Source organism: Argentina silus, assembly GCF_951799395.1.
Source record: "Argentina silus genome assembly, chromosome: 7".
In the NCBI taxonomy this organism is placed as follows: domain Eukaryota; kingdom Metazoa; phylum Chordata; class Actinopteri; order Argentiniformes; family Argentinidae; genus Argentina; species Argentina silus.
Genome location: NC_139661.1, coordinates 22,187,143 through 22,209,496, shown reverse-complemented (window position 1 = coordinate 22,209,496; position 22,354 = coordinate 22,187,143). Strand labels below are relative to the sequence as shown.

At 47.4% G+C, this 22,354-nt stretch overlaps 2 protein-coding genes across 3 annotated transcripts in view; one reads left to right on the top strand and one right to left on the bottom strand.

Moving 5' to 3' along the window:
* Positions 1-123: 123 nt before the first annotated feature.
* On the bottom strand, positions 124-2,801 carry prxl2c (peroxiredoxin like 2C). 2 transcript variants are annotated; one of them, XM_083672963.1, is made up of 6 exons: positions 2,453-2,801; positions 2,092-2,160; positions 1,821-1,874; positions 1,457-1,562; positions 1,195-1,329; positions 124-645 (listed from the first exon to the last, which is right to left on the bottom strand). In XM_083672963.1, exons 1-6 carry the CDS (start codon positions 2,630-2,632, stop codon positions 515-517), a joined length of 675 nt encoding a protein of 224 aa, XP_083529089.1. In that variant the 5' UTR covers positions 2,633-2,801; the 3' UTR covers positions 124-514. The 2 variants fall into 2 exon arrangements, with proteins under 2 accessions (XP_083529089.1, XP_083529090.1); XM_083672964.1 differs by having other exon boundaries at positions 2,459-2,801.
* Positions 2,802-3,471: 670 nt separating this feature from the next.
* fbxl17 (F-box and leucine-rich repeat protein 17) overlaps positions 3,472-22,354 on the top strand; it is a gene marked incomplete at its 3' end in the record, with an annotated part of 56,883 nt that continues 38,000 nt past the window's right edge. The window contains exons 1-6 of the mRNA XM_083674010.1: positions 3,472-3,629; positions 5,094-5,614; positions 6,509-6,871; positions 7,103-7,225; positions 7,687-7,944; positions 8,247-8,378. Coding sequence (XP_083530136.1) covers positions 5,114-5,614; positions 6,509-6,871; positions 7,103-7,225; positions 7,687-7,944; positions 8,247-8,378 — 1,377 coding nt within the window. The 5' untranslated portion in view covers positions 3,472-3,629; positions 5,094-5,113. The remainder of the gene's footprint in view (positions 3,630-5,093; positions 5,615-6,508; positions 6,872-7,102; positions 7,226-7,686; positions 7,945-8,246; positions 8,379-22,354) is intronic.

Below are 22,354 nucleotides of genomic sequence, written 5' to 3'. Positions count from 1 at the left end.
TGAAATTGATGCATGTGCAAATAAGGCACACATACAGTTGTGCAAGTTGTCTACATCGCGATCTACACTTCACACTATAAACTGATTAGGCCTGTGCGCTTACAAGATGACAACAACACATAATCAAAATGCAGAGTTAATTAAAATTATATGTACACAATCACATGAAAGTACACATTCAATATGATACCCATGGAAATGTAGCGCTTGACATTGGCTATTACAATGAGAACAATTACATTTTCTGCACCACTATAACAACCACATCACTATATTCACAAATAATACAATGAAACACATTTACCTTTAACTCCACCATAAGCAGATAGCCTAGTGCAGGGGCTAGCCTACTCCCAACTGCCCCTCCCAACCCCATATTCAACCCTTGGTTCTGTGTATTTCCAACAAGCATGTGCTATGTTGTATTGCCAAACAAAGCAACCTTCTTCAGTGTGATAATGACAAGGTTGGCTAAAGAGCAGAAACGGACTGGCGTCTCTGCAGGCTACAAAGGCTACACATGGATGATCTTTGGCTTATCACTGAGGTCCAGAGCCTGCTGGACGCCGGCCAGCTGAAGGAGCCAGGTGATGGGCATGTGATCCAGGCGGTTCATGTCAAAATGGGCGAAATGGACCTCTGAGTCTGTGGGACGAAAGACAACAAACACGATAGCGTAAATGCAATAGCAGAATAGCAATCAAATTAAAATGTTCAACCTCAAAAGGTCTTCAAAGTTAACATGCAGAGAGATACACGTTTGGGGGAGAAGCCTAGTTTGTAGAATTACTGTCCAGCACCTCAAAGACTTGACAACAAGAAATCATCACAAATTGCCAGATGCAATAACATAATGGGAAATTGGGAATACCATTTTGATTAACTATCATATCTACGATCGTACGATCATATCAATCCATGGATGTCTATTTGAGGCCTGATCACAGAGGAGGACATACACACAACAGCACAAAACACTTTTGAGTGATGACGTTTTGGGGTAAGCTAAGAGCTAAACAATCTGAACCATAAATAATCTCTAACCATTGAATGTCCCAAGCTGTGCATTCACAGTATGGTATTTGTAAGCTATAACATAACGGTATAATTAATTAATTAATAGTTTAGCTATTAATTAATTAATGGTACTTACATTTAATTACAATTTAAGTAAGAAATTAAGTATGAAATTACCTGGACCAACTATAATGGCTCCACCTTGCTGTAGCGGGTCTCCCTGGAAATCAAAGGCAGGACTGCTCATAGCCCTCCACATACTCTTCATATGGCCCATCAACATGCCTGACTTCACATGGGGGCTTGGGTGGGCTAGACACACACACACACACACACACACACACACACACACACAATTATATACAATATACAGTTTTGCCATTGTATGAATGTATGCATTGTAAAGAAACTGAGCTAGAACAATTGCTGTCTTTCTCACCTGATTCCACAAACATCTCCCCTCTCCTCATTCCAAGCTTTTTATAAATGCATCTCTCTGGGTCAACGTATATTTCGTGAGGGTACCCTGTCAGTGAACAGAACGACTACAGAGAGGACAAACCTGTAAACGCACTGTGTGTTAAAAAGGGGTTAACTCACCCCAAACATCTACGTTTGTCAGATGTTTTTACACTTATACTACAGAGGGGTTCATGTTGATATTCCATACTATATGTAGTGCTGATGGAATTAGATAGTTATAGTCGTAGATAGTTGTTAATGGTTTGGAATACGGACTACATTCAATTGTAAGAGTAGCGGTAACTAGGCTTTAATTGCATAAACTCAGGGAAATTGACTACCTTTATATGATGATGAGCAGATTGTCCAATCACAATCAGTCGGATACCGGCATCCTGCATAATTGCATACTAACATTAACACGTTTGACAAGAGCAGGTTTTTGACTAAATGTAAATGTAAAATGTTCCGATTTTGGCTCATGTGTTCAGTGGAAAAAAAACAAGTACAATACAGGCGTTATGAACAACTATTGTTTCAACATAAAATGTAACTTATCCAAGAGGAATTCTGATATGAATGCTCATATACGAAACAAAACAAAAAAATCACCTTTAGAACGTCCCGAGATATTCTGCTCAAATCGTCGACATATTCTTTGCAGGTGTGACACAAGAAATTCTGTCGAAATATAAATGACTGTATGAATATTCCGCTATGACATTCCAGTCGGCGTCAAGTCATGCCTGTAGGCGACACCTGCGCACTGGCTTAACGTTGCATTCGAGCCGACTACACAATTCTTACTTTGTTGCGGCTGTTGTCAGAGCCATGAAAACGATCGAGTCTGTCAACATTTTGAATGATTAGATGATATTCAACATAGGCTACTCCATATCTAGTGAAACTGTAGCACATAAACAACATTTTCTGAGCATAAGTACGCATAGAAACGTCACACAAACTTTCCTACCCGTACAAAAATAAGGACTGATTTCCTGTCTTGATATAACTCCTTGAAAGGACTAGAAATCCCGTGTTGGTCGTAAATCAAACAGTCCTCTACATCCTCAAGACGAATATTGACACATTTGTTTTTGCTCCCCTGATGATCACTCGATATTTGTTGGGTTATAGGAGGATCTGTCGCCATCGCAGCAGTTCTTGGACGCTACGTATTTCCATTCCATGCTATTTTGGGAGCTGCCGTTGAAGTGAAGTGCTGGCTTCTGGAGTGATGAATACACGCCCATACTCGTGTGGAATCTTGCCTCCAAAGTACTTTGTCTTCTTCTTAACTACTGCACCAATACATCAACGTCGTCTCTTCTCTCTAACATCCTATGTCCTGAAACAAATCAGATCTAATCTAGCGGGGTCCCTCCCTACTATGATACGTCTAATATATCAAATGAGTTGAGACAAGTGCACATTTATATGGACAGAAACCATGCAGCAAAACCTAAGGTTAACTTTTTAAATACAGAATTTCTCCTACATATAAAGGCTATATTATACAATATTTTTATTACATTTTCCATGGTGGTCTAACCCTTTCATTCCTTTGTTGGCATATCTTTTTAAATACTAAATTGTGTATGCCATGTATTAATGTCTAGTGATCACTGTGATGATCACCTATGTGTTTGATCGTAGTGTATGTGTTTGATCACTGTATATGTTTAACCTTTGTCTGGTGTACCTTATTATTAATATTTTTCCAGCTTCGATTGGATGATAATAAAGTTGTATTCTATTATTATATTCTATTGTGTGTGTATGAGGGTTTTATTCTCTTCTGAGGATACAGACACAGGTGTAAATGCTCATAACTGTGGCCTATATCAGTGTGTCCCGGCCAGGTCTTATTCTCCTGTCATTACTGTGGAATAAGGGGGCTGACCGAGCCAGGATTCGCCACAGCGGTCCAGGACTGACAGCGGCTCCACCAATAACATCTCACATTCTCCTACTCGTCGTCTTCCTCTCCCCGCACACAGTCCGGAAGTGTTTCTTAGAGAGCAAACACTATTTTGATATTTACTTAAATTGTTTCCAATTCCACAGTGTTGTATCGGGGACATTTCAGCGCCGTGCTCGTCCGTGTGTTGCAGGCGCGGATTATGCGAGCGCCGTTTGGTGGGGAACAGGTGAGAGGGAAACCCATCCTAGAGGCTGCATCCACAGCTAGCATCCCCGGAGCTAACCATGTAGCTTTACTCCAGCTGATCGAGTAGGCTGCTCCTACTTCTGTCCATCCGTCAGTCCTGAGCTATTCGCTGCAGACGACGTGCCCTTTCCTTGGTTATTCGTCTTTTCGCCATGCAATGCGAGTTGCTTGGTCATAGCTTTTCAGTACGTGTTTCTTTTTGACAGCATTTGCTAGCAACTTCGATGTTCTCCACAGTGTACTTGCATGACAGGTGCCTGTGTGTGTGTGTGTGTGTGTGTGTGTGTGTGTGTGTGTGTGTGTGTGTGTGTGTGTGTGTGTGTGTGTGTGTGTGTGTGTAAGGTTGATCAACAGTTGATCGTGCGCTACAATGCATCAACTTTGCTTTCGCTGGAGCAATGCTATACGATGAAACGTATCGTATGATTGTGCCGAAGGTGGATATCAAATTGCACGTCCCCCTCAACAACAACACACACACACACACACACACACACACACACACACACACACACACAGTGCTAGGAGCAACATTCTACATTCACAACACTTTCTGTCACTGGAGCTGTCACACACACACACACACACACACACACACACACTAACACGTCCTTTGCCGAACAGTATTGTCGCTATCCACCGCTGCTTGTCCAATAATAGTTTGGTCAAATGTAGCCTAGCTCTGGTTAGTGGGATGGGGCATTCTATTTACAGGTCCTGGCTACCAGCTGTCCCATTATATTTTGGTCTGATAGTGACAGTTGTGATTGGCCATGACCTTTCATCAAAGAGCACAAATAGAATAGCAAGGGAAGAGGTTGTGTTACTTTTGATGTTATCATTCATGTCATCTCATATGATTATATGACAGTGACATTTTGCAGATGAGCAACACTTTACATTTCAGTACTGTATCATTATTTCACAAAGAACAGTGTACTGTAGCAAACATTACACTTTGTTTACAGCGGTAACCCATATTCTAACCATTAGCTAAAACCCAACCTGAATCATAACCCTTAGAACAGTGTACAGTACCAGTCAAAAGTTGGGACACACCTTGCCAAGAGTGTGCAAAGCTGTCATCAAAGCAAAAGGTGGCTACTTTGAAGAAACCTAAAATATAAACCATATTCTGGTTTGTTTAACACTTTTTTGTTTACTACATAATTCCATAGTGTTGATGTCTTCAATATTAATCTACAATGTAGAAAATAATAAAAGTAAAGAAAAACCATTGAATGAGAAGGTGTGTCCAAACCTTTGACTGGTACTGTGTGTCGTGTGAAAGTGTTCTCTTTCCCCTCTCTTTCTCTTCCTCAAAGTGATTAGAATCCCAATGTAAACGTATGAAAACTCTTACATATGCCATACAGGCCACCTTACTTGGTTGTTTTTGTTTTCTTTCCCCCTCTCCTCTCTCTCTCTCTCTTCCCTGACTCAGAGTCTCAGTGAGTCATCTATATGGGCCATCTTCTCTCGAAACATGGCTACCGTCTGAAGAAGAGGACCCGCAAGCTGCATCACAGGAAGAAGAAGAAGAGGAACTGCTTCCTGCAAGGGCCGTGTATGCTCTGCTTCATCGTCCACGGCAACAGCGGGGGCCTTGACGACGACAGCGACCAGCTAGACACCGGTGTCGGCGGCGGCGGCGGCGGAATCGGAGGTCGTTGTCATAGCAACAACACCACCGGAATCGGAGTACCGGGCGTGGGAGTCGTCGGCATCGGAGCGGCGGCCGCCTCCAAGCTCGCCGGGAGATACGCCGCGCTCACGTCTCCCGAGGACTGCGCCAAGTTCCTCCTCTCGCCACGGGAACTCGCCATCTGGGAGGGCCAGGGGAGGAGTCTGTTGTCGGCCGTACCGGCTAAGCTGATCCCACCTCCAGTGCTGTTCCGAACCGCTGGGGTCTCTGTAACTGTGCCCGCTCCTGTGCTTGGCAGCAGCAGTGACTACGCTGAGATGGTGGGTAACTAAAGGGACTACATAGGGCCTATGTCCCTCCTAGAGACCTCTTCACCCCCACTACCCCCCTGCACTAACCCTAACCCTAGAGACCTCTTCACCCCCACTACCCCCCTGTACTAACCCTAACCCTAACCCTAGAGACCTCTTCACCCCCACTACCCCCCTGTACTAACCCTAACCCTAACCCCCCTGTACTAACCCTAACCCTAGAGACCTCTTCACCCCCACTACCCCCCTGTACTAACCCTAACCCTAACCCTAGAGACCTCTTCACCCCCACTACCCCCCTGTACTAACCCTAACCCTAAAGACCTCTTCACCCCCACTACCCCCCTGTACTAACCCTAACCCTAACCCTAGAGACCTCTTCACCCCCACTACCCCCCTGTACTAACCCAAACCCTAGAGACCTCTTCACCCCCACTACCCCCCTGTACTAACCCTAACCCTAGAGACCTCTTCACCCCCACTACCCCCCTGGACAAGTTTCTCTCCTGTTAATAATAAGAAAAAAATATAAAATTTTCTTCTAGCATTGTGACTGGCAATGGCCCCTGGTCTGAGCATTGATTACTTTATCTTATGATGACTGTTGGATAGATGATTCACTTACTTAGTCAAATGTATTTGTTGTAAGTCGCTTTGGATAACGGCGTCTGCTAAATGCCGTAAATGTAACAAATGTAAAACGTCCATGTCATGAATCTCAAGACTATGGAGGAAGTGAACCAACAGCACAATGCTGGTCTCAATGCTGGTCTCAATGCTGGTCTCAATGCTGGTCTCAATGCTGGTCTCAATGCTGGTCTCAATGCCGGTCTCAATGCTGGTCTCAGTCCTGGTCTCCTTTATGACCTCATCTCTGTCTGCTCCTCTGTTACCTGCTCCTAGGTGTGTAAGAGGAAGTGTGCGGAGGTCCAGAGGTGCACCCCCTGTAAGCAGCCCCGCTGTGCCTTCTCCGTCCCGGAGGGAGGGGTGGAGAATGGAGGAGTGGTGGGAGGAGGAGGGGACGCCTCTTCTAACGCCGGGACAGGCCACTGCCACCTCCCCCTCTGCCCCCTGCCCTCTTCTTCCTCCTCCTCTTCGTCTGCTGACGGCTGCTGTGGGTTAGGTCTCCACTGCGATTCGCCCCAGACCTCCGACTCGTCCCCCTGCTGTCCGCATCACCACGACGACGGTGGCGGCCAGGGGAGGGGCTGTGATGTCATCGACACATCCAGCATCAACCGCCTCCCTTCCTCCATCCTGCTCAAGGTCACAATTCATGGCAGTGACACAATCGCCCAGTCAGAAATCAGCACCCCAGCCTTTTACTCCTAGACACCTTTTACATACTTTTATTTACATTATACTAAACAACTGTGTGTGTGTGTGTGTGTGTGTGTGTGTGTGTGTGTGTGTGTGTGTGTGTGTGTGTGTGTGTGTGTGTGTGTGTGTGTGTGTGTGTGTGTTTGTGTGTGTGTGTGTGTGTGTGTGTGAACTCAGGTGTTCTCCCACCTGTCAGTGAAGGAGCGGTGTCTGTGTGCCTCGCTGGTCTGTAAGTACTGGAGGGACCTCTGCTTAGACTTCCAGTTCTGGAAGCAAATCGACCTCAGTGGCCTACAACAAGTGAGTCAGCATACAGGTCTTTTCTTCCAACACAGTGTTTTTTTGATGAAGGGTGAACACTCTGGGCGCCGGACTGTTTTTGCATTCAACAAAGAAGCGGTGTTGTTGCCCTGCCAAGCAGAAACAGACTGGCACCCAAATTACTCTGGACCTTGTTCTAAAAATAGATATTTAGCCCTAGCTACTTTGTCTTTAGCTTATCTGAGTCGGTCCATCTCTCTCTCTCTCTCTCTCTTTCATTGTCATCGCTAATTTCTCTCTGTCTCTCTCTCTCTCTCTCTCTCTCTCTCTCTTGTTGTCATGATAGATAGATAGAAACTTTATTTATCCCTAGGGGAAATTCAGGTCATCGCTAATTTCTGTCTGTCTGTCTGTCTCTCTCTCTCTCTCTCTCATTGTCATCGCTAATTTCTGTCTCTCTCTCTATCTCCCCCCCCCCCTCCCCACCCCCCGTCTCTCAGGTAAATGATGACCTCCTGGTAAAGATTGCGTCGCGGAGGCAGAATGTGACGGAGATCAACATCTCGGACTGCCGCGGTGTGCAGGACCACGGGGTGTGTTCCCTGGCGTCCCACTGCCCGGGGCTGCAGAGGTACACAGCTTACCGCTGCAAACAGCTGAGTGACCAGTCCCTCTGCGCCCTGGCCATGCACTGCCCCCTGCTGGTGAAGGTGCATGTGGGCAACCAGGACAAACTCACAGATGATGCTCTCAAAAAGGTCAGAATGAAATCGTTTTTGTTATTCTCTTGTTTTCCTTCTCTGTAATTTCTTCACCACTTCGCTTATTCTCTCTCTATCCTGTGTATTACCTTCTACCCTGTGTATTACCCTCTACCCTGTGTATTACCCTCTACCCTGTGTATTACCCTCTACCCTATGCATTGTCTCTCTCCCGATGAGGCATTAATGAATTGGCGTTGATAATGATCTCGCAAAATGTCTATCCCCTGTCCCCTGTCCCCCATCCCTGTCCCCTGTCCCCTGTCCCCTGTCCCCGTCCCCTGTCCCCGTCCCTCCAGCTGGGAGAGCACTGTTCGGAGCTGAAGGACATCCACCTGGGCCAGTGCTACAGCATCACTGATGAGGGCATGGTGGCCCTGGCCAGAGGATGCCCCAAGCTGCAGAGAATCTACATGCAGGAGAACAAACTGGTGAGTCTCCTCTCTCTCTCTCTCTCTCTCTGTCCTCTCTAGGGTTAAGCCTAGGTTTGGGCCTTAGCCAGGGTGCTGTTGTCTGACCCTAAGAACCTGGCTTGGAGCGTTGTGTTCCATTGATGTTTGGAGGGTAGGAGAGGAGGGGGGCCCACCCTGTCTGGACCACACACTGTTTAGAAGGCCTTCAGGACCTCTAGACATCAGACAACCAGTGAGCTTGTCTCCATGTGGTGGAGTGTGGCCTGGAGAGTGTGTGTGTGTGTGTGTGTTCATTATGTGTGGGTGTGGGGGGGCGGGTGATTGGAGATGGAGTCTTTTTGCTTTTGGCATAAAGTCATCGTGATGCGTCTGCTTCAAATAAAACACCATTTCCATACTAAAACCAAAGAGAAGTTATTTTGTAAACACAAGGAGGGATTGAGCTTGTGTGTTTTAGTTTTGTTCCAGTGAGTGTGTGTACGTGTTTATATCGGTCTCTACTTTCCTGTGTCGTCTGTCCTCCCAAAGTAAAGGTGGACACTCAACATCCCTGGGTTTCTGTGCAAGCTGACAATGATCACTGTAACCGCTGTCTGCTGTGACAACCACCTCCTCCCCTGGGGCAGAAACACACACAAACACACCACACACACACACACACACACACACACACACACACACACACACACACACACACACACACCACACACACACACACACACACACACACACACACCACACACACTCACACACCCACACACCACACACACACACACACACACACTCACACACACACACACACACACCCTTTTAGCCCCCTGTGCCTCATATGGTTCTGGTTCTGGTGGGGTCTTGTTTTGCCAGGACTGCCTGGCTCTGACAGCAGGCTGCAAGCTCTGGAGGCCTGCTGGCTGCCTTGCAGGGGGTTATTGTGAAAACAACCCATAACCGGCAGAAGGGGGGGGGGGGGGGGGGGTTTATGTTCACTTTCTGCAGGGAGGTTGGACATAAAGGCCACCTGACTGTTTGGCTCTGTATTCTGTGTGAAGTGTGTCTTCCTTTTCCAAAATGATGTTTTCATGCATCAACGGAAGAAAATGGGAGGAATAATTTATCTCTAGGATGTATAAAACTATGTTCCTTGGGTGTTTGTTTTATCCCAATTGAACCCTGGTTCTTGGTTTTTGTTCCAGTATTGTTTTTAAAAGCAGGATGTTAAACTCGACCAGTGTAATGCCTTTATTCCACCACAAGAGGTCAGTGGTATTCCACTTGCGAAGGATGCCAACAGAAGTCAACAGCTTTGGGAAGCCACAACTTGATACTTGGGTTAGATATGAAAAAGTACATTTTTCACCAAGCCACAGAGGCATTTCCGTTTTGGCAGTTTGAAGCTTCTCTGGTGTTGGGTGCATTTAGGTGGCTTTGGAGTTGTATTATTATGCCTGTAGCATTCCATTTCATCATAATCTTTTTTCTTTTCTGTCATCTAATGCATTTGTCTTCTTTCCCTCCAAATATCTCTTCCCCCTCCCTCTAAGTGATTACGGTCTTGATGAATTATCCCACTTAAAGTTGTTAACAATAGCTCAGTGTGTTAAAATCTCATTCATCACGTTAATAGTTGTGAAAATAACACTTACTGTGAGGTGAGAGATTCATTTTGGCGCTAATAATATTTCAACGCCACTATATCAATTTCAGACAGTCATTTTTCAGACTTGAGATTGCCACAGAGTTATTTTGGCTTCCTCCTCCCATTACGACGGAGGAAAATGGGCTCGGGTATTTTTGGACGTTGTTATGTCTAACTGCTCTGAATGCTTGGCCTGATATTGTCATTAAGTTGGTGTGGTATTCAGGAGGACCAGAGAAACGTCCTCGTCTCGCCGACACACAGACGTTTCTCTTTTTCTCAGACCGTGGAGATGGCCAACAGTTCCTCCCTCCAACAGTTTTTTAAGAAATTAGATTTAATAGCTCGATAAGTAATTACCTCTTCTAATGAGAATCTAGGAGCAGATTAAAGAATTGATTTCCCCTCACCAAAACAGGGAAGTGGGTGAAATGGTGAATTATTTACAGTTGTCCTCCTGGCCCAAGGAGAAGTGTCTGTGTCGCTGTATAGGAACGGTTCGTTTTCAGGTTTTTCAAATCTCATTTTTCACTTTATTAAACGTATCATCTTCTGAGGTCTTAAGGCGTAGAAATCATTTTGTAGTTCTCTTCTCTCCCTCCTCTCTCTTTTCTCTCCCCCTTTCCCCCCCTGTTTCTTTCTTTCTCTCTGTCTGCAGGATACATGTCTTTAAAGCCATGGGGTGGTGTGAGGTGCAGGCACTTCTGGATTGACATCTGCCTCTCCTTGTAAAGCCTCTCCATCTCTTTGGCCTTCATGTGTCTGATCAGTCTGAAACTCTTGTATTCCTTCTCTCTCTCTCCTTCCTTTCCTCCAGTCTCATCCCTTCTCCTCATCGACCCCAGCTCTGTCTCTACACCCCCCTCACTCCCCTCTCTCCCCCCTGCCCTCCCCTTTTGTCTCCCCCCCCCCCCCCCCCCCTCACTCATGCAGTAAAAGGATCCTGTCTCTGTCTCCCTCAATCAATGATGAATAGGGATGATCCCTCACTCCCTGTGTTCTTCCTCCCTCTGTCCTTCTCCTCCCCACTTTTCTGGCCCTTCTAATTGAATAATTAAAAAGCTGGAGGATGTTACTGTGCGGTCTCCCGCTCCCCTCTTCCCTGCCTCTGCGGGTGGTTTCCCCCTGCTCCAGCTCCAGGCTGGGGGCTCTCTCTCTCGTTGGAGGGTAGGAGCAGCTCTGGAAGTGGTTAAGAGTTGGGAGGACAGAGAAGAACTCTCTGAACAGTTCCATGGAGGGAGTCTTGATGTTGGTTAGATATAGTAAGCAGGGTGTTGGTATCTGTTGTTACCCAGGTGAATGTTATCGAAATGTTGTGTTCTGTTATTTGGACGGTGCAGTGAGAGTCTTTGCTTCTCTCTGTTCAGGGGTACTGATGCAGAATGTCTTTGGGCTACTTTGAGCTCCTAACTAAGCTGTAGCTCTGACTCCTGAAGGTCTCTCTCTCTCTCTCTCTCTCTCTCTCTGTCTCTCTCTCTCTCTCTGTCTCTCTCTCTCTCTCTCTCTCTCTCTCTGTGTCCTCTGTATTCAGAACACTCCTTTTGTCCTGCATTGGGGCCTATCATTTGCTCATGCTCGGCCAGTTTTATGCTCAAGGTTGTTGATATTGTTGGTTGTTCACCTTGTGTTCAAGTTCTCTTGAACTTTTGACATTCATATGGCAACTCTCTCTCTGTGCCTCAGAGGACAAAGACTTACCAGGATACCAATTAATCTCCTCATCATCTTCATTTGCCGTAAGAGAGAGACAACCCTGGAAGTTAAGCTCCGAGTTCTTTTCAATGTCATACATACAAATAATGTATGTGATACTGTCTTCTCACCAAATCTCACACATTCTTCCATATGAATAATTCTGTTCTATGTGTTCCTTACAATTAAACACGTGTATCGCAAGTTAGGAACAATTTGCTGGAAGGGCACTTTTTCCCCTGTCTTCTTTTTAAAACGTTTTTTTCTCCTTGCCTTTCCTTGCCTGATGAAATCAAAGCACGTTGGTTTAATTTTCCACCACAGTGATATCATAGGAAGTGTGTCACTGGCTCATTGTTGAGAACATGTGAGTCTGAAGCGCACGCACACACACACACACACACACACACTCTCACACAATGATCTGATTAGCCACAGTTTTAATTAGCCCAATCGTGGAAGTGTAAATGGAATTGGAGATGACCTAACATAGATTACCATATGCCCTCAATTTAGCTCTAATTACTTGTATGTATATACGTTTATAGTTTTCCTCTCCTTCTTTTCCCATTCTTCCCGAGGTCTGTCCATCTCTGGATCAGCAGACTGCCGTGTGTGACGGCTGTGTTTGTGTGAACAGAACCACGGAACGTTCCGGCTTACCAAGTGTCAGAATGAGTGACGTTTGTTTGCTCATTGGTCAGTCAGGGAGACCTCGTCTCCGTCTCTGATTGGGTGTTAGGTTGTTATAACAAATGAGCTTTTTTCTTTTTTTTTTTTTTTTTTAAAAGCCTGAGATCATGATTAGTGAATATGCCTATTGATGTTACATCAGATTTGACCTCCCAGAACAAAGACTGGGACAGGGGGGAAAGGGAAGTGGTAATGACTGCTGACAATGATGTTATGTCTTCTCCTGACGCCTCCCCCCGCCTCCCCCCGCCTCACTGACGCAGTGAGAGACACATGGAAGAGTTTGGACAGCCCAGTTGGAATCTTCGCTGGGAAACTCATTCCCGGGAAGTAGTTGACTGTGATTAGAGATAAGTAGAACCATCCAGACCTGCTAGAGGAACACTCTCACACACGGTCATCTCCTCTGCCAGAGAAAACATCTCCCTAATACTCTCATGTCTGTCAGATAGCCTATCATTTAGACCCAGAGAACGAGACAGGATAGCAGGCCGAGCCCAATCATTGTTGCCCAGATTTCTTTTTTTTTTTTTTTTTTTTTTGGCAGACATTTATTTTTTGTATTTTGTTATTTTTGTCTGCCAAATAAAAAAAAATAATAAAAAAATCTGCCATTCAAATTGAAAAAGTGTTGAAAAGCATCTCTCTCTCTCTCTCTCTCTCTCTCCCTGTCCCCCTCCCTCTCACCCCGTCCCTCCCTCCCTGGGAGGTAACCACGAGTTAGCGGTGTGTTTTTGAGCAGTGGGGGTGCTGGTCTAGATGATGACCACCACCTTCTCCACACACAGGGGAGCAGACTGTCAAACACCCCCACCCACACCTTCTCCTCTCTCTAGATGACCCAGGTGAAAATTGCCACGATTCCCCCCTCTCAATCCTATACCCCTCACTTGAGTCCCAATCTCCCCCTCTCTCCCATACCTTCTCACCCAGAATAGCTTTACTATTCTGTGTAGTCTCTCTCTCTGTGTCTCTCTCTCTCTCTCTGTCTCTCTCTCTGTCTCTCTCTCTGTCTCTCTCTCTCTCTCTCTCTCTCTCTGTCTCTCTCTCTCTGTCTCTCTGTCTCTCTCTCTCTCTCTCTCTGTCTCTCTGTCTCTCTCTCTGTCTCTCTCTCTCTCTCTCTCTCTCTCTGTCTCTCTCTCTCTCTCCATCTCTCCTCTCTCTCTGAGAATCACCTATCTGTGTACTCTCTCATTTCACGCTCTCTTTGAAGTGCTTCGATCGACCCTTCCGTCTCAACCATCTGAACCCCCCCCCGGCCCCCCCCAAAAAAGAAGAAAAGTGTCTGTCTGTTCTGTTTCATGTGCTTAAGACCCTGTTCGGGGGGGGGGTCATCGAGTTGATCATCGCGCTTTCTGCCCGGGTGAGAAGTAATCAGGTCCGTTAATGAGTGCTGCGTTTCCCTTTGACAGCCCTGCTGGTCTCAGACACAGCACTATCGATATGTCCGTCCCCCCACCCCCCCACCCCCCGTCCACCGTCTGTCTGGCCAAGAACAAAACCCAACCTTAAAGGGGAGAGACTGAGGAAAAAAAAAGGTGATGCGAGCAGGTTCTGGAAATGTCACGTCAGGATTATAGATATGAGTTTCTATGAACCATCCCTTTAAGCTCTTCGGGGGATTACACACCTCGACAGTCTTTGTCGGACAAAGGCCTTCGGTCGGGAGGATAAGGTTTTTGAAAAGGTTTCTCGGGAGCGACAACGAGCGGCAGCCTCTCGGAGGTGTTGTTCAGGTTCAGGCGTGTTTAGGTTTATGTGGACGGCGGCCTCCGTTCCCGCCCGAGTGTCTGACCAGGCGAGGCGAGGCGAGGCAAGACTGTGGTGCTTATCTCTCTGTTGGAGAACAGACAGAAGCCAACCGTGAACGTTAAGTAGTTCTTGAATGATGAGAGAGAGAGAGAGAGAACCCTCTGCCGGGTCTTTTTTTTTTTGACCGTGTCTGCCGAGTGTTTACTGAGTGGTTGAAACGTCTATCTGGATTCCCTGTCATTTGAAAACCGTTTGTTTGTAGGAGGCCTCTGTTTTCACAGTGATTACATTGGCTCACTTCACCACCTCCACAGAAAAGAGGTCCGCCGCTGTTCAAAACAGGCTACGTCTTTCAACGCGGTTCAGGTAGCATCAGTCAGTGCCCTCAGCCCCTTTGAATACAGACGAGGTATTTCAATTCAGATGTTGTCTGTAATGCTGCTAACGCTAATCTTTCAACGCAGATGACATCTTGATATCCACTTCAACAGTTTATTACACAGCACATTGGGACCTGTTTCTCATACAACAGGACTACTGTATCAACTGTTAAATATTAGATATTTGGTATCCAGTTGCTACTTGGTTGTTGACTCCAGTGCTGTCGAATTACAGTGCATTTCGCCCAGCAGAGGGCGATCTAAGACTGGTTTTGGGGCGGAATGGATGGACATGTGAGTGTTGTTGCTTCTACGCCTGCAGAGATGGAGAGAGAGAAAGAGAAAAAAAAAGACTGGAAATATTCTTGAAATAAGCTGCTATTTTGGCCCAAAGTTGGTCTTTTGGTTTTTATGTTGAACAGTTTTTGAACATTCCATCTCATCAAGTGGGAGAAAGTGGAGAGCAGAAAGGAAATGTGTTGTCACAGTATCCAGAAGACGAACAATTGTTGTGCGGTTAAATCACTGTTTGAAATCAACCATCACAGCAACATTGCATACAGATTTATGCAGCATATCACTATTTTGCTGTGTGTGCGTGTGTGTGTGTGTGTGTGTGTGCCGTGTCTCAGCCCTGTTAGGAGTTCACTGCTTCCTTTTTATCCACCGGTAGACAGACACGGGATCTGACACGGAGCCAGGGGTGTGTCACAATGATTCATGGGACATTCTCTAACCCCCCTCACCCCCATTCCTCCTTACCCCTCTCTCACCACCCTCTCCCCCCCCCTCCCCTTCTCTCCTATATGATGGGTTTTCCTTTTGTTTTAAAAGGGCAGGAATGACATCACCATCTGAGGCAGGAGCAGGGAGCCCCCTTCTTCCAGAGTGTAATGGTGGTGTTTAGCTGTGGAGGGCTGGGAGGCCTGGTGATGAATGGCCCTGGGGATGGACTGCAGTCTGAAGGGTTAGGGTTAGGTGAGAGGACTCCTTCCTCCTCTCCCCTTTTCACTCTTCCATTCTTCCTCTTCTCTTTATTCTCTTTATTTCTTCTTGTCACTGTATTGTTCCGCCCTCTCTTATATCCTGTACAGTACCACTTATTTTCCCTCACCCAGATCCATTCCTTCCTCCCTTCCTCCCTCTCTCCCTCTCCCTCTCTCTCTCCCTCTCTCTCTCTGCTGTCTATTTGCTGATGGAGAGGCCAGGGTTGTCCTAATGACTGACTTCATTACTAATGATGGATGTGGGGCAGAGGTGTGTTTCGTTTTGTCTGCTTCTCTCCATCTAGCCCCCCCCCCCCCCCCTCCCTAGTGGCTGCACAAAAAGTGGGAAAGTGGACACTCCCCTACACCCCCCCACCTCCACCACTCCCTTCCTCCCTCGTCCTCCCCCTTCCTAATGTGTTTGGGCTTAAGGAGACAGCAGTGGTTCGATACTGGGAGGGGAGGGGAGGGGAGGGGAGGGGGGGGTAATGAATGTGTTTAATAAGCACAGTGGGTCGATGGGCTTAATGAAGGTGTGACAGAGGACGGGCCAGGAGAACGCACCACCTTAACGAGACGCTAACGAGGCGGAGGGGTTAACGAGGTCACACTAATCGGGATCCCCTTGCCTGTCTCTCTGTCTGTCGCTCTCTCTCTCTCTGTCTCTCTCTCTCTCTCTCTGTCTCTCTCTCTCTGTCTGCCTCTCTCTCTCTCTGTCTGCCTCTCTCTCTCTCTCTCTCTCTCTCTCTGTCTGCCTCTCTCTCTCTCTGTCTGCCTCTCTCTCTCTCTGTCTGCCTCTCTCTCTCTCTCTCTCTCTCTCTCTCTGTCTGCCTCTCTCTCTCTCTGTCTGCCTCTCTCTCTCTATCTGTCTCTCACTCTCTCGCTTTCTATTGCTCTGTCTTCCTTTGTCTGTCTGCCTCTCTCTCTCTCTGCCTCTCTCTCTCTCTCTCTCTCTCTCTCTCTCTCTCCCCCCCTTCTCTCTCTGCGGCCTGTACAAGTAGGGACTTACTTCTAAGAGAGACTCCGCTTCAGAACAGACACGGGGTGAAAACCCCAAGAGCACAGATCCCTCTTTTCTTCCAAGGACCCTGGTTCTGAGAAGTGGCCCTGTTTCAAGACCTCTGGTTCACACGGCTCTGCTGTGGAGGGCTGGGTGTCAGGAGGTCCTCTGTTGTACCACTGGGAGATTGACAGCTACAGGGCACACTGGACCGTTAATGGTGTCCACCTCTGTGTTTTCTGACCTGTAGAGATGGAATGTTTAAGGGTGGTGGGTTTTACTGCTGCTTCCAGATTCCGTGCATCGCTCTTCCCTCGTACCGAGGTCAGAAGTTCACGAGCGAATTTTGTGATGGGGGTCGTTTCATCTGGTTAATGAGAGACATTACAGAGACCCGCTGGGACCATATATACTAATATAATGCAATGTAAGTCGCTTTGGATAAAAGCATCAGATAAGTGGTGTGTGTATGAGTGTATATATATATATATATATATATATATATATATATATATATATATATATATATATATATATATATATGTATATATATACAGTACCAGTCAAAATTTTGGACACACCTTCTCATTCAATGGTTTTTCTTTATTTTTTAAAAATTATTTTCTACATTGTAGATTAATATTGAAGACATCAAAACTATGAAGGAACACATATGGAATTATGTAGTAAACAAAAAAGTGTTAAACAAACCAGAATACTCTTGGCAAGGTGTGTCCAAACTTTTGACTGGTACTGTATATATAAATATATTATCTGTCTGTCTGTCTGTCTGTCTGTCTGTCTGTCTGTCTGTCTATGGGGGGGGGGAGACTCACTTCTCTTACTTTATCAAGTTTTTTATTTTTATTTAGCTTCTGCTTTGTCCAGATCACCGTGTGTTTGTCCAGATCACCGTGTGTTTGTGTTACGTGGGCGTGGGCATGCACACGACTTGGCACCCATTGGCCGCCTCCACTGACCTATAAGGACTACCCATGCCTCCCTCACTTCACCCTGACACCGGTAACTCACCAGAGGGAAAGTGTGACTTCCTGATCCTCATGTTTCATCAAGGAGCGTCCGAGAGCGCAACACCGTTATGAGATATTGCATCAGGACAATGGATCGATTAATGCTGCACTTAGCCCATGTAATTAACTGCTGTTTAGGAGTGGGTGGGGAACGCATCAGAGAGGCTGTCTCTCCCACTGCCACCCCAGATAACCCCTCCAGCATACATCACACACGGTGAGGCTTACAGCAGGGCTGAGCCTCTATCATAGGCACCATAGGCACCATAGGCACCATAGGCATCATAGGCATCATAGGCACCATAGGCATCATAGGCACCATAGGCCCCATAGTCACTATAGGCATCATAGACATCATAGGCGTCATAGGCACTATAGGCACCATAGGCATCATAGGCACCATAGGCATCATAGGCACTATAGGCATCATAGGCACTATAGGCATCATAGGCACTATAGGCATCATAGGCACTATAGGCATCATAGGCATCATAGGCACTATAGGCACTATAGGCATCATAGGCATCATAGGCACTATAGGCATCATAGGCATCATAGGCACTATAGGCACTTTGGTGTCTTAAGTTATGAGGATATTCCTCATGTCCTCCTGACGCTTGCTGCGTACGACCACCAGCCTTCCTGTCCACGTTAACTTTGGCCCTTCTTTTAACTTCTATCTTCCCCCTCCCTCCCTCTCTTCTCTTCCGGACGCTCCCTCCTCGGAGAGATGGGATGAGACGCGGTTCTTATCGGCACCTGCCACTCAGGGTCTCCTCATCTCTCCCTCCGTCCCCTCTCCTTCCCCGCTCCCTCCGTCCCCCTCTCCTTCCCCGCTCCCTCTGTCCCCCTCTCCTTCCCCGCTCCCTCCGTCCCCTCTCCTTCCCCGCTCCCTTCATCCCCCTCTCCTACCTACACCCGGTGTATTTTTGGCGAAGCTGAATGAGTTCTCCCTCAATTAAAAGTGAATTTGGTTAATGTGAATTGGCTCTGGAGGCCACACATGAAAGAGAGAGCTGGGGGTATTATGTGTTGTGTATTTTGGAGTGTGTGGGGGGAGGGAGGGAGGGAGGGAGTGAGTGAATGGTGTGTGTGTGTGTGTGTGTGTGTGTGTGTCTCTGAGTGAAAGCAGCTGATTTGCATTTAGATAAATCCCCGTGGATACGCCAGGGACGCTGTCATTGAGATGCAGGGGGCTAAACCCAGAACCCCCACCCGTGCCCTAGTACCTGCATGAGGTGTGTGTGTGTGTGTGTGTGTGTGTGTGTGTGTGTGTGTGTGTGTGTGTGTGTCTGTGTCTGTGTCTGTGTGTCAGTGAGTGCGTGTGTCTCTGTGTGTTTGTCTGTGTGTGTCTGTGTCTCTGTGTGTGTTTGTGCGTGTGTGTCTCTGTGTGTGTGTGTGTGTGTGTGTGTCTCTGTGTGTGTCTGCTTGTGTGTGCTCCCATCCATGCCCCATTACCTGCAGTGTATGGCCTACTTTCCTAGACAACGAGTCAGGGACAGAAGTCTGAACCCTGGCTGGATGCTGCCTGTGTATTGTGGTGTCGGCCCTCCAGGGAAAGGAGTACTTCAGCCAGTGACAGCATGACAACACAGATGTCCAGCATGACGCTGGCTGTTAGTCTTGTGGTTTCTGAGGGTTGGACAGATGAAAGAGACAGTGCCCTGTTGTCTGATAGTATGGTTGTGTCCATACACCTGAGCTATGAATAGGCTATTTTATTTGATGGTTGTGAACAGATATCCTCCCCTTCAGTTATCAGATATAGGCTAGCCTTGGCTATTGTTTTACCCCCGGGCCCCAGCCCACGGCGTGTGTGCCTGTGTGTGTGTGCCTGTGTGTGCGTGTGTGTGTGTGCGTGTGTGTGTGTGCGTGTGCCCGCAGCAGGCATGTTTGCGTGTGCGAGGCAGCCAGCTGATTTATTGGCCGTGGCTTTGCGGGCCTCATTGGACTGACAGCCGATGGACGACGGGTGGAAGGGCTGGAAAGGCCATAAATATGAAGCCAGTGACAGACTGACAGGTGAAGGTCAGCTTGGTGGGAGGTAGTCACTGTGTGTGTGTGGGTGTGTGTGGGTGTGTGTGGGTGTGTGTGTGTGTGTGGTGGTGGTGTAATAGGTTCTCCTACGGTTTCATAGTTTCATACAGATTGGTAGACACCAGTTCAAACGAGGGATATCAATAAAGGTTCCAGTTGTAAAGCGGTGCATCGATGCAGGATTCATTAAGCCGAGCCCTCTCTTCCCCTCCTATATATCTCTCTCCATTGATCTTTCTCATTTTCCTCCTCCGTAAATCCCTCTCTTCCTTGTGTAATCCATTCCGGTGTTCCTGTCTCTAAAGAGGATATACCCTGTGTGTGTGTGTGTGTGTGTGTGTGTGTCTGTCTCTCTCTCTCTCTCTCTCTCCCCCTCTCCCTAACCACTCACTGTGCCAGTGGAGTATGGGATTTCTACAGCTGTAACACACACACATACTTCTTCTATCTCTCTAGGGCACCTTATGCCATGGGACATTGCTGTAGTAGTCTTCACAGGGCACTGTTCTCAGTGCAGAGGGACATTCTGTAGGGAACTAGTTGAAGGGAACATTCCATCTGCCTCTCTTCCTCTCGGTGGGAAGCAGAGCTGATGTAGTGAGACTAGATGGCTCCAGCAGCCCTACCAGCCCTACCGGCCCGCCGCTGCCTAGTCTGCTTGTTCTGTTTACTTCACACCCACTTGAGTACTCAGTCAGCACCCTCTCTGTCAGCTTACAGAGAGGAGGAGAGAAGAGAATGGCAGAACAAGGCTGAGAGAGAGAGAGAGAGAGAGAGAGAGAGAGAGAGAGAGAGAGAGAGAGAGGGCTGAGAGAGAGGGATAAAGGAAGTAAGAGGGAGGGAGGGAGAACGGGAGAACGGGAGAAGGAAAGAAAGAAAGAGAGAGTTACAAAGAAAGTCAGAGACAGAAGGATTACCAGGAATAGTAAAGAGGAAATGAGGTTAGTGGAGAGACAGAGAGGAGGAGGGGACCAGAGGAGGGGAGGGGAAGGCAGTGGAGAGACAGAGAGAGAGGAGGGGAGGAGAAGGGAAGGGAAGGGAAGGCAGTGGGCTGCTCATCCCTGTTGGTCTCGTTATCCTGTCAAGAGTGGCACAGGTACAGTATCATCAGAGAGAAAACATCAGGCCTCTGGAGGGAGGACACACACACACACACACACACATGCTGAGCGACTCTGCTAAGCCATCCCTGTAACCTGATGCAGGCAGAGGAACCAAGGTGCATTGGACACACTAATTGCACCTTTCCTTCATGATCAGAGAGAGAGAGAGAGAGAAAAGAAGGACATGGTTAGTATCTCGACAGAAATCTCCCTCCCTCCCTCCCTCCATCCTTCCCTCCCTCCCTCCCTCCATCCATCCCTCCCTCCCTCCCTCCATCCATCCCTCCCTCCCTCCCTCCATCCCTCCCTCCCTCCCTCCACCCATCCCTCTCTTCCTCTCCCTCCCTCCATCCCTCCCTCCCTCCCTCTCCATCTCTCTCCACCCATCCCTCCCTCCCTCCACCCATCCCTCACTTCCTCTCCATCCCTCCCTCCCTCCCTCCCTCCCTCCTATGCCAGCCGCCTGTATATTAGTGAGCAGGGATCAGTGAGGTTTGCTGACAGGAGGAATTAAGGAGCTCATTTATTAAAGCGCTTCACTGCTGTGTGCCAGAGCAGGTGTGTGTGTGTGTGTGTGTGTGTGTGTGTGTGTGTGTGTGTGTGTGTGTGTGTGTGTGTGTGTGTGTGTGTGTGTGTGTGTGTGTGTGTGTGTGTGTGTATATTGTGTCAGAACAGACAGAAGCTGTGGAAAGACCACTGATGGAGACCGCCTTTGTGTGTGTGTGTGTGTGAGAGAGAGATTCTCTGTCAGAGTAATAAAGCAGAGTATTTATTCCCCCCTCTGACTCTCAGGTCTCTTCAGGGGAATCAGGGACAGAGCTTCTATTAGCCTGAGTGTGTGCGTGTGTGAGTCCGCATCGTCTACCCGCCTGTCCCAAATGTTCACTTACTGCACAGCCTCCGATCGTGCTCACACACCCCTGCCGAAAGTTGCTGATTCGGAACTGGAGGGACTCCTAGAGGAACCTGAAGCCTCTGATTGAGCTGTGCAGGAGGAGCCAGTTTAAGAAGTTAGTTGAGTTCCTGTGTGCCAGTGTCATCTCTCTGCATCGATCTCACAGCAGCAGGGCGACACCAGCAGGTGTGAGGTCCTCTGTGGCTCAGGTGGTAGAGCACGGCGCTAACAACGCTTAGGTTGTGGGTTCGATTCCTACTGGGACCATATATACTGAAATGTATGCACTCACTGTAATGTAAGTCGCTTTGGATAAAAGCGTCAGCTAAATGGCATATACTGTGTCTATATATATATATATATAGGTGTGTGTGTGTGTGAGACTCTCTATCTCGACTATGATACACACCTTCTGTCCACACCGTTAGGATTGAATGTATTGTTTACCTCCATTCTTAACAGCAGCCTTTGTATTGATGTTGATGTCTCCCTTGAACACATCTTGATTTTTAAGTATAGTTTTCAATCAGGTGAATCGTCAGTCAGGACCCCTACTTCCTTTTGGCTATGCAATGCAATTAGCAAATTGTCCACTGTCTAAGCCGCCTCTTGAAACCTCCCAGGGCTTCTTCTCCCAGGGCTTCTTCTCCCAGGGCTTCTTCTCCCTCATCCCATGGTTAGTGGTGGGCGTTCAATGTGATGATATTTCTCTTTTGTATGCTGCCCTACGTTGTAGATTTGCTTAGTGGTCTACTGAATAACCTCGGGATGAATCTCAGACGGAAGAGC

Coding starts and splice junctions, on each gene's coding strand:
- prxl2c (XM_083672963.1), bottom strand. CDS start 2,632: ATGGCGACAGATCCTCCTATAACCCAACAAATATCGAGTGATCATCAG. Junction 1,875..2,091: donor TATCTCGGGACGTTCTAAAG/GTGATTTTTTTG, acceptor GCAATTATGCAG/GATGCCGGTATCCGACTGAT. Junction 1,330..1,456: donor GGAGATGTTTGTGGAATCAG/GTGAGAAAGACA, acceptor GTGTGTGTCTAG/CCCACCCAAGCCCCCATGTG.